The 12182-nt window shown below is 36.4% G+C and overlaps 1 protein-coding gene across 2 annotated transcripts in view; it reads left to right on the top strand.

Moving 5' to 3' along the window:
• Window positions 1–12182, top strand: part of LOC110027810 (double-strand break repair protein MRE11) — a 53034-nt gene that overhangs the window by 29374 nt on the left and 11478 nt on the right. For both annotated transcript variants that reach the window (XM_020729391.1, XM_020729390.1), the window contains exon 5: window positions 6601–6691. In XM_020729391.1, the coding sequence (XP_020585050.1) occupies window positions 6601–6691 (91 nt within the window). The remainder of the gene's footprint in view (window positions 1–6600; window positions 6692–12182) is intronic.

Genomic DNA, 12182 nt, shown 5'->3' with positions numbered 1-12182 from the left:
AATAACTAATGGTATTTCCTTTGGTTGCCTAGGCTTTGAGCCTTAGTTTAGTTGGTTCCTTTTGTCGCTTTGGCCGAGAGCCTTAATGGCTGTTAGTGGTGGTCCTTCCTGTTGGTTGCCTCGGCCGTGATCTTTGGCAGCTTCCCCCTTTCCTTTTTGGTGGCCTCGGTCGCGGGCCTTAACAACTGTTCCTTGCTGCCCTGAACCATGAGCCTTAGTAGTTGTCTCCCTTGTGGGTTGCCTTGGCCGAGAGCCTTAGCTGCTTTTCATTTCTTTGTATTGAGCTTGACTGTGAGCATTTATGTGGTTTTAGCCGGAGGATTTCATGTTTATTTGATACGAGGAGATTTTCATTAAGTCTGAAATTGAATAGCTTTAATGTTGACATGATTTTTGGAAGTATAAGTGGTCGTCGTCCCAGGGTTATATTCCTTTCATTTAAATTGTGAAGTTTGGGAGATTTCCAAATTTTATTTCGGGAGAATACTTGGTTGAGACGAATTGATTTCATAAAATATCACTTTGGGGTTTGGATACCAACGTTAGGAGGTCATTTTGACTTTGGTTGATCCACTTATGAAAACGTGAGAAAATGATATCCTTTCGGATTGATTCAAAGGATCTTCGGGCTTTCCTTTTCAGGTCTTTTCATTACGAGTTTTGAGGGTTGATCCGTCCTCCATCTTTTCAGTGTTTTAGGTGGATTAGTGTCTCCTCTCTCTCACCCCATTTTTGTTCTTTTTTTCCTTGCTTCTTGGTTCGGTTTTTGATGCTTATGTCCGATAGTTTTTTGCTATACGTGAAACCATCAACCAAGGTCGCAAGTAGGTCGGTTTTGTTTTGGGGCTTAGGGCGGTGATGACAAAGATACACTGGAGATAGAGCAGAATGATATGTCATCCTACGACATCGGGATTCGATTCAGGAACCCATTAAGATCAGATTCAAGAACCCGGTGAGTTGTAGGATGACAGTATCATTCACCGACATAAGACTAGCAGGAGTTGACTCAAACCTTCTTAGGTTGTTGGTAGCCTTATGTCCGACAACGCGATCGACTCGTGGACAATTACTTTTCAAATTTGATAAAAACAAATTTGATAAGAACAGATACACCTTTTTCTAAAACAAAAATACATTTTTCGCTACACAAAATTGATACAGCTCACTTTTTGCATGTTTGAAACCTATGTGCATGCTGAAAATATAAATTTTAAATACATTTTAAACATTAGTTGTCCACCTGTTGATTACCTGTTTAAGCTAAGGAGTACCTTCCTGAGTTAGGTTCGATAGGACACCCTTCTAGTTGAGTGACGGACTTTATACATCCGGGTGACCGAGTAGCCTTCGACGACCCTCGAGTACTAATAAATAGTTGAGCCTAGCCCCGACCCGAGTGCTTGCGGTCCCCTCTTTTCAGATTTTTTCATATGGATTATCAAATTTTTTTGGACAAAGCACTCGCGGTCCTCTTTCGAGATTTTCTCGTGTTTTCTACGTCGTGTTTTCTACGATTTTAACTCGTGTTTTCTACGATTTTAATCGATTTGTCGATTTCCTCGCATTTCTCTTGTCGTGAGTCTTTTGACGATATTTCTCGAGATTTTTGGACGATGGTTCTTTAAAGCATTTCAACCCGCTTCCTCAAATTTTGTTGCTTGTACATATTGCATCAATTACACCTAAGGAACAACGGATCTCATAGGTATACAGGTCTGTTTTATGTTTACAACATGTTATTCTCTTATAATCACTTCCCTGCTGTACCTTTTACTTTTCTTTACACCACATGTTGTACTGTTTTCTTTACTGCATAGTCTACTGCTTGTCCTGTGCTACATACTCTACTGTTATGCTATACACTGTGCAATTTCAACATGTTATCTATAAAATATTTGAAGAACTACAACCATAGGGCCGGTGGATTTGACATTATAACCTGACATCCTAGAAAACTTAAACTCATCACAACAAGGAGCTTGAAACTAGCGCGGTGGGCAGCACGACCATCTTCAACTGCAGAACATGTCTTCCCAGCTGAATCATTTCTTTCATAGAAATTAAAACAACAATCCTTAGGATTTTGAGGTTGTTCGCCTAGCGCAACATAAATCCTCATCCTTTTCTTTAGACATTTGTATAGCTCTGCTGTACGATTTAAGCCCTAACTCGTTTTAGGATTCTGAGGTTGTCGTTCGTTATGACCTAAATCCTCATATCTTCCAAGCTATTTGTGTGATCGTTTCACACGAATGTAAGCCCTAAATAAATAAAATTGACGGGATAAAACACTTGAATATTTCTACCCTCGAAATTGAAGCCAAACCATAGGGTAAACTGAGAAGTCACCGAGGATCTCCTCTGGATCCGTGACATCCCTTAGTTCTTCTTCCTTTGGATTCTGTAATAAATATTCCAAATTTGAGTCATTATCCTTTCACACCTGTTTGTCTGATTTCGTTGAAAGGTCTCATCTTAAAATAAAATACTCGGTCTTTGAAGATAATTTTTCCTGATTTTTATCGAGAATATTCTTAAGTGACTTCGGTCATTTAAGATGTAATTAACTATAGGGGCTTGCCCTTATAGGAAGCTTTTCCGAACCCAACTTAAAATAAACCCTATTTAATTTCTCATATTAAATAGGGGAATTTGTCGGCAAATAAAACGGTTTCGCAAACCAAACGGACGTCATATATTTCTTAGTTTATTTGATCGAGTCTCATCCTCCAGTCTTGTGTTTATCTTTGGGATAGATACAGAGTTTGAGATAGAGTGTTCTTTCATTTAAACTGTGAAAATTATGGAGTCAGTTTGATTTCATATTTTTCTAAACTTAAATTTATATGTAAATTAAAACGTTCTTCTGAAGCAGGCGACGGGATTTCGATTCTGGTGACTGACAGCTTCCTACGGGCAACTCCCCCAACTCAACTTTTTATCGCTGACAGGTGAGTAAGATATCTATTTGCATAACTTCATAATAAAAATATCTAGTTTGCACTCAAGAACACTAAATTGTAAAAGTAAAATCACCCAATATCCCATACCGCTTGCTTACCTATAGTTTATATTGGACAAGCGTAACAAACCGACTTCATAATGAAAATATCCAGTTTGCACTCGAGAACCATTTTATTATGCATGAATAAGATATAAGAAGCCACTAAAGAGGCAAAACTGCTTGCATTAGTTCCCAGATATAATAAAACGAGTTGCACATAATGAGATAAGAGTTATCTATAGTATCAATTTTCAATAACCAAAAGAGGCTGAGTTTAACCAACCAAATTGGAGGAAGTATTCTGAAACTCAAAGCTTTTAATTTGTAAGACTTTAACAAAAACCTAATAAACAAAGAAAAAGAAAAAAGAATTCCAATACAGAGAAAAAGGAACCCATAACTATCTTTATTTTTTCATATGATCTTTATCATGATAATTCGAGCAAAAAAATTAGAAAAAGAGGCTGCTTGCATAACTTCATACTTAATATGATCTTTAATATGTTTACTACCATCAAGTGGCAAAATAGAGAGTAAGATATTATCTTGCACAACTTCAAAGAAAAGAATATAAACTCAAAACTACATTAACATCTCCTCCCCTATATGCAATGAAAATTTGTTGGTCTCCCAAAACTAAACTAATATTAACAAATCCTTCCTAGTTCTCACTTCCTACTCCCACCAAACTATAAAATAGTATAAATAACCCAAAAGCTGTCTCTATATACAATGAAAAACAGAAAAATGTATAGCCCAAAAGCTACATAGTCTGATAGTCGAATCAAATTAAATCCATAAATTTATTCACTCTATTGCTAGGTTGGGATTAAGAAATGCATACCTTCATTGTAGAAGAAGATAGAGTAAAGAAAATTAGGGCAACAACTAGAAGATGAAAGAAGAAATTTCAAAATAGAGATAAAGATGAGATTTGTGGGAACCAAGATGTCCAAAAGGACCAAAACTCTTCAGGAGACTCCCGCTTCCCCATTTCCACCTTTGACGACACATTTGCTCAGGCCTTACGTAGTTGAACCTACATCTTACACCAAATAGGAAATGCCTTCTAATCAAGGTAGGAGAGGGATCATGGATTGGCAAGCTAGCGACAGACGAATGGAAGTTGCAGGCACAGGCAGACTAATGACCAGTGGAGGGATGGGGCGAGCGGCGCAGTCTGCACGAGGCACAGAAAGGAACCCTTAGTAAAATGATTGCTCTTCACTATTTGCTTCCGCGCCTAAACGACCGAACCCTAAGAATCAGTTTTCGATTGGTTCGGTTAAATTTTTTTAAAACCCGAACCATAACCCGAATGCCAAATAAAGGTTACTTAAATACCGTTAACGAAAACGTTAATTTCAAAACTGAACCAAATCAATAAAATGGTTTGGTTAGGTTCAGTTTGATTATTTGGATTTAACCGAACTGTGCACACTCCTAGGTCTAGTTGCTTTCACTATATATTTACTTGATATGTTTTTCAAATATATCATATTTAATTTCATTTAATCATGACATTTTCTACCTTCTTATGTAAAATTTAATACAAATTGTTGTGTAATTAGCCAATGGTTTGAAAATATAGAATATCATTAGATGACATTGAATATAAGGGTCTGTTTGGGCAGCTGCAGCTTATTGAATAATCTGCTTATAAGCTGATTAAAAATAATTTGCCGATAAGCTAGGTGCGGTGACTATTACAAATTTTTATTTTTTTGAAAAAAGTCAGGCCGCAGCCAGAAAGCTGCCACCGTACCTAGACAGGTGCGGTGTAAAAACTCTGTTTTCAGCGTTTTAAAAACGCATAAGCTGCCAAAACGTAGTTTACCCAAACAGGTCAGCTACGTTTTCAAAATGTCACCGCACCAAATAAGCTGCCCCAAACAGACTCTAAGAGTAAATTCTCTTTAAGAGAGTGTTAATTCTGTTATGTGGTGTTTTTTTTTTGCCTTAATAGGGTAAAGTCACTTTCTTTACTTTTTGTTCATCTCTTCTCTCCCTTTCACCTTCTTTCTCTTTCTTCTCCCCCACCCTCTTGTCTTCTTTTTAATTTCATCTCCTCTCTCCTATTCTCTGCCTTCTCTTGAGCATAGCTACAATCCTTCGCTGCCTCATTTTACGTGGCCTTTTTTCTCTCATCTTGTTTACCATTACGTGGGACTATAGTAGATTTTATCATCTTACGAGACCCCTTCATATTGAAGTCTCTTTCCAACCAATCCAGTCCCTTTCCTAAACTCTTTATCCTACTGTCTTATCCACAAGATTTTCTTTGGAGAGTTCTTGAGAAGAAATGTGTTGATATGACTTATATTCAAGTCATTAAATGTATAGTAGAGCTGTTATTTGTGTTCGAACTGAAGGAGGATGACCAAATTTTTTCCTATTCTTGTTGGATTTCATCAGGGATCTGCTTTAAGCCCATATCTTTTTGCTTTAGTTATGGATGGTCTTACTGGACATTTACAGGAGGATGTATCTTGGTGTATGCTTTTTGCTGATGATATCCTTCTCGTGGATAAGATGAGAGAAAAAATCCAGGAAAAACTTGAGTTATGGTGGTCTACATTTGTGTCTAAAGGCCTTCATTTGAGTAGAACTAAAACTGAATATATGGAATGTAATTTTAGTAGTAGTAGCTCTAGTGACAGATGTGTAACTTTGGGGTGATCAAATTATTAAAAGGCTTGAACGATTTAGATATTTGGGGTCCGTTGTTCAAAGTGACGATGATATAGATGGGGATGTTAATAGTATAATTCAAGTCGGTTGATTGAAGTGGAGGATTGAAGTGGAGGAATGTTTTGGGCCTTTGGTGTGATAGAAAAGTACCGTTTAGACTGAAAAGAAATTTTTATGAGATGGTGGTGAGAATCGCAATGCTCAATGGAGCTGAATGTTGGCCTTTAAAAGAGAAGCATAATACTAAGTTAAGTGTTTCCGAGATGAGAATGATTAGGTGGATGAGTGACTTTACACTACACTTACTTTACACTTAGAGACAAAATGCGAAATGAAAATATTCGTGATAGAGTTGGTGTAGCTCCTGTGACGAACAAAATTAGAGAAAATATCCGTGATAGAGTTTGGTCACATTAAATGTCGACCATCTAATGATCCAATTAGGAGAGTAGATGTTTTAGATTCGACTTATGTTGAGAAAAGCAGAGGTAGACCTAGGAAGACTTGGGCTTATTGTATAAAAAAAATGATCTTAATTTATTAGAACTAAATGAAAATATGAGACTAAATTGAACACAACGGAGAAAACGGATTCATGTAGCCGACCCCACGAAGTGGGATTAAGGCTTTGTTGTTGTTGTTCTACCCAACTATGGCTTCTCTGTGTCAATAGAGTTGTAGTTCTCTTTAAAGCTGATTCATGTTCAGTGTAGAGCATCCGTTCTTTGTTGAATGCTTTTACTCTGTGGCCCTTTAAATATTTATATCGTAAAGCTAAAATATTTGTCTATACGTTGCTGATATCATGCAAAGAGGCTTTAATGGATGAATGTACTTGAAATTTGGTCTGATGTGAAGGTTATTTACTTTGTGATCTAAACATTTTATTTTCTGTTTTGCAGTTTTGGTCATGTAAACTATGAAGACCCTCACTTCAATGTGGGCTTACCTGTATTTACCATTCATGGAAATCATGATGATCCTGCTGGAGTGGTATTGTCTAAACATATTCTGATTTTCAGATGGCATGGTAACAGTCTTTTTTCAATAACAAAGATTGTATGACGCAAGCATATTTGTTTCATCACAACTGACTTCTAGTGATTTCTGTTTTTTAATATAATTATAGTCCGTTTTTTTCTTTCGTTAATGAAAAGGAGGTCCCCCAACTCTATCAATATAAAAATGTATTATAAGTGAAAATCTCTACCTGAAGAAAACAATATAGAATTATGGATGTATATTGTAAAAGCATTGGCTATAAACATATTTTGATTATTGGTTAATTGAGCAATGGGTTTTTCTATCCGCATTAAGGGTTGCTAACCTCAATAACAAAGTTCGAAAGATCCAAACAATTTGCTTTATTATAAAATCCAGATGTAGTGGATTTATGTCTTTTATATACTTATTGAAGGATTTTTGCCTAAAGGAAACCATATATAATTGTGGAAAACAATTTTTAATGCCCCACTTGAATTATATGTTATTGATAAAAGTGCATACAACACTATATTATGTTTTCTATCTATAACATTCTAGCAAGTCTTACATTACAAAATATTACATGCTGCTATTTTCTTATAGTTTGCTAAATATATCAAATTCTAGTCATTCCAGTGGTTTTCATTGCCAGAATATCCGGCAGCATCTCCCTCATGTACTAGAATTGGCAAGTCTTTCAAAGATGAATCAGGAACACAAAGATAAACATCCCTAAATAAATAACCATTTTAAACTTGTAGTCTTTGTTAAATAAACATAAATTATTTTTCTAGTCTTTGTAAGTATTTCCAAAATGCTTACAAGTGACGTTCTCACTTATATGAGCAAAATAAGACACTATAGAATAATATTGGGTTCTGATACTAATTGTTGTTGGTAGCACGACAAAAGAATTTTAGAAGCCTTAAGAAGATAAAGGAATAAAATAAAATTAGTTACACATGCTAAAGGTGATACCGGAGTTAACCCAAATCACGACTCCGGCATAATTTTATTAATGGAAAAACGACACAATTAAGTATACAATAATAAAGGAAATAACTATTCAATAAGTAATAAAATAAGAATAAAAGGGGCAGGAACAGTCCTGGACAGCGTCGGTGGCGGCTAAGATATCACCAAGGTGGCGGGGAAGGAGTGAGCTGTGGTTGGACGATCGTCGAGGTGGTCTGCAGTGACCAGAGCGGCACTAGAGGGCCTGGAGTGGTTGGCTGTCTACAGTAAGCAGCGTCAAGGCGGAAGGCAGTGACGTGATGACTGCTGTGGGGAGCTGGAAGAGGCTGCGACGTGGGCTGGAAGGGGACCCGAGGGGATCTCTGGCCTGCTGGAGGTGGCGTAGGTAGGAGAGCTGCGACTAGAGATGGCTGAATGGAACCTAGAGGTGCTGCGGCGAACTGTGAAAATGGGAAGTAACGCGTGGAAGAGCAGCAGAGGTGCTGTAGGGGAGGATAAAGGACAATAATTAATCAATCGGAAGAAAAAGTTGACCGACAACCACCTTGGCGGGATATAACTGTAGCACCACGTACCAGGAGGAGGAAGCGGAGCGGAGATATACACCACCTTGGCGGGATATAACTGTAGCACCACGTGGCCAAGGATGTAGCCCTCGAAGGTGGGAAACACCAAATTGGAAAACCAAAATCACTGCTTAGACTTGAGAAAAAACATGTATAAATAGTGAAGAAGGGAGACAACTTAGGATGGAAGGATGAGAAGAAAAAGAAGGGTTTTGAAGAGGCGAGCAATGTCTAGGAGGAGCGGCTGCGGAAGATTAGAGCATGGGGCGGGGAAGGAGAAGCGAATGATGCGAGATTGAGAATAGAGCGAGCAAAAGCGAATTGACACTTTAATGCCGAGGACCGGTCGAGCATGAATGGCTGGACCGGCTTGCTCCTAGACGTGTTGGCCCGATGCGCAGAAGGAGGGTGCGTCTTGCATCAAAAGGGGGTGAGGAGAAATGTGCAATCCTCATTTCATTTCATAATTTTAATTTACTTTTATAATCACTTGGACCACTATTTATGATAGTTAATTCTATAAGGAAAGACCGATTATCAAAGCTATCCTAAACAACTATCAAATGATCATATTGCTCTTGAAAATTGGAATAGAGGCTAATGAAGATGAATGATGTAAAACAAATGTGGTATTTCATCATAATCTTGTTGATTATCTTTTTTATTTTTGTTATTTGTCTTTATTTAGTTTTTTTTTTAATTTGTTGAGATGAATTTTCCAATTTTTGATTTGTAAAGTAATAAGTAGAAAGTTTGATTAGTGGTATCATCTTGTAGGAGATTCCATTATAAATAGAGGACTTACGGGTCATGTAAAGCATACTATAAGTTTTTCATCTCCTAGGCTTGATTTCTTCTCATTTTCTCTCTCTTTCATTCAATTTTTCAATGCTTATGCAATTCTTTCACTGCATCTTTCAACATCTATTAGTATCAAAGCTTGATATTATTCTAGAAATTATTATCGATAATTTAATGAGATGATGATTAGTGTTGTGGCAAAGGCCAATTTGATTGAAATCCATCAAACTTTTATTGGTACGTGCTTTTGGGCTTTCATTTTGCATTGTTAATCATTACAATGGATACATTCTCTTCTCAAGGCCCCCACTTCCAACTAACTTTAACCCAAGTTCATCAAAATCCATATCTCTCAGGTACATCACCTCCTTTTCAATTCTTTTAAATAATTAAAGTTTATCACTTCCATTTCTCATTGAAATTGTGTGGATTTTGCTATTGCGTTTGTCACTGGATTCTCTGTGACTTTTATGTTTAATTTTATTTGATTACAACATTCATTTTTTATCTATTTACAAGCTGATGAATTTAATTTATTTTTGCCTATTTGAGCGCCTTTTTTTGCTATAATATTTATAACTACATACACTCATTTGCCTTCCCCTCATTCGTTCTCTCTAAAAATTCTAAAATAATCTTCATGAAAAAATATTATTTTAAAATTTTCTTTAAATTATTTTTATTCTTAGATTTTAGAAAATCCTAAAAGTTTAATTCAAAGTTTTTAACATCCATCCTAACTAGCTCTTTGCATTCTTTTTGGGATATTTTTCCAACTCCACTCCTAGGAAGAGTACTTAACTTGATCCACCCCTTTTTATCTCTTCAATCTCCACCCTCATCCCAAAATTTGAGAACCCGACCCTATCTCGTCCCTCTTCTCTTTTCCTGAGCTCACTGCTTTTTTTCTTCTTGATATCATAAAAAATTTTCTACCTAAGCAAATAAAGACAGTAAAACCTAACCCTACTCTTAACTCTAAACCACCCTAAATTAATATAACCTTAAACCATAAATGTGAAAATGAGCCATTCAATTTTTTTCCTTTCACTTAAAATTCAGGCCCATGGTAGAGAAAAAGCAAAGATGCCACTTGCTCTTTTGTTTGTTGCCCTTTGCACACCACTTTGTTTATGTCTTCCCTTTCACTGTTTATTGCATTTTTGTGTGATTACTGTCGTTGTATGTTTTCCTTCTCTCACTTTCATGTTTGTTTTATTTTATTGATGCCAATGTCATTTCGTTGCTCTCAATCTCTTTGGCTTCTCGAAAGGCTCGTCGCACAATCTTTCACCAATAGTACATTTTTGTTCTTTTTCATGTTTGTTGTTATGTTCGGTCTCTTCTGTTGATCTCTGTTGCACTTCTTGTTCCATTAGAGCCTTTTTGGATCCCAACTTCTTCTGTATTAACATCTCCCAAGTTGTTTTTGAGGTTGATTCTCTTCCTTTTTTTTTTTTGGTTGAGCCTCAACCCCATCCTCCACCATCCTTCATAATTTTTTTTTTCGTGGTTTGAATTTGAAAAACTTGGTGCTACGTGTGGTTTATATTCAGAAAATAATGCCTGATACTTTTGTCCCTGCTAGCTTGTTGGTAAAGCTAGTTTTTGAAATACCGCAACATCTTCTTATTAGTGATCAAAATAATGATTATTTATCACAACAAATTTTTTATTCTTATTGGAGCATTTAAGTATCGGCCTCAAGTAACTAAAAGATTCGACTTTGTTTATATTAGAGGTGACATGAATCAGAAGATCGATCACTACTCTCCTATTTTTGCAAGGTATTAAGCTATGCGAACCAAATAAAATTTTTATATCCTTTTTTCTTTGTTGTATTTTTCTTTTTTGCTCTGGTATTATTTAGTAAATGCTCTTAATTTACTCTTATGATTATTTAATTAATATATTTTGGTTAAAAAGATCTATCAATGGGCTGAGAGGTTTAGAAAAGTTCAAAGCGGAATATCATATAGATCTTTTTTTTCTAACTTAGTAATTCTACTTTACATATAAAATTATCTGAAGTTTATATAGTTTGATCAAGAATTTTGAAACATATCACTTGTCAAAGATTTTTAATTGTTCCAAAGGATCTACAGTTTGACGCTTCATTGGATTTATTGCATATGTTTGTTACAGTTTGATGCTTCCAAAGGATCATTCATCTCATTTTCTTTGTGATATGTTCCCTTCTTCTTTGTCATGATGGGTTTTAATACTTCGAAGTTGCATTAAAAGTTCTTCCAATTTTTCCTTCAACAACATTCAAATTCTTTGGAGTACTGCTCTTTGTGAATGATTTCCTCTTTTCTCTTTATTGGTTCCCCTCTTCAAGCTCTTCAAAGCTTTTACAATTCTTCCGGCTCTTGACTTTGAAATAACCTGTGAAATAAAAAAAATAAAGGAAGAGAAAGAAAATAGAATAAAATAAAATAATTAATTATTTATTTTCCTTTACCGCCAAAGAGAGCTACATAGAGGAAATAACTGCTCCCTCCCTTTATACCTCAGTTACAAGCATGAACTAAGCCTTTGTTGAAGCCTATTCTCATATCTCCCCCGCTTCAGTTCTTGTTCGCCTCTTCTCTCTCGTGAGTTCTTCATTAGAAATAAAAACAGAGAAAAGCATTGGCACCCTCTTTGTCCTTCTTCCTTTCCTTTATCCGACTGAAACGCCGCAAGAGTTTGCAAAAGCCTCAGTCTTCCTCCTGTTTGAAATATACAGTCATCTTCAAAAGACACACGAAGGAACAATATATCCCTTACCTATTTCCTCGTTGTATCTTCTTCTTTATTTGTCTGTTTCACTGCACCGACCAATCGAAACAAGTTGCTATTCCTCCTACCTTTTCCCCTGCGTACAAAGTCGTAGTCGTTACTCGCACAAACTACACAACATAAACTTTCTCCCCTATTCGAAACCTAATTTCCCAATGCTTCACTTTTTTGTTCTTTCTTCTGCTCAAATTGTTCTAACCTTCGTCCACTCTACCTTAAATCGAGCCTTCTTCTTCTCCTTCTCAGTTGCACAAACCTCTCGCTGTCTCTTCTACAAGTTCAGTTCGATCCTATGGTCAGGCCGAATAGAACCCTTGTCGGTTCTTCGCTGTTCGCATGACCCAGTAGTGAGCGATCCTCCCTGCTGCGTCTCT

Source organism: Phalaenopsis equestris, unplaced genomic scaffold, assembly GCF_001263595.1.
Source record: "Phalaenopsis equestris unplaced genomic scaffold, ASM126359v1 Scaffold000450, whole genome shotgun sequence".
Taxonomy (NCBI): domain Eukaryota; kingdom Viridiplantae; phylum Streptophyta; class Magnoliopsida; order Asparagales; family Orchidaceae; genus Phalaenopsis; species Phalaenopsis equestris.
This window is presented reverse-complemented; position numbering and strand designations above follow the sequence as displayed.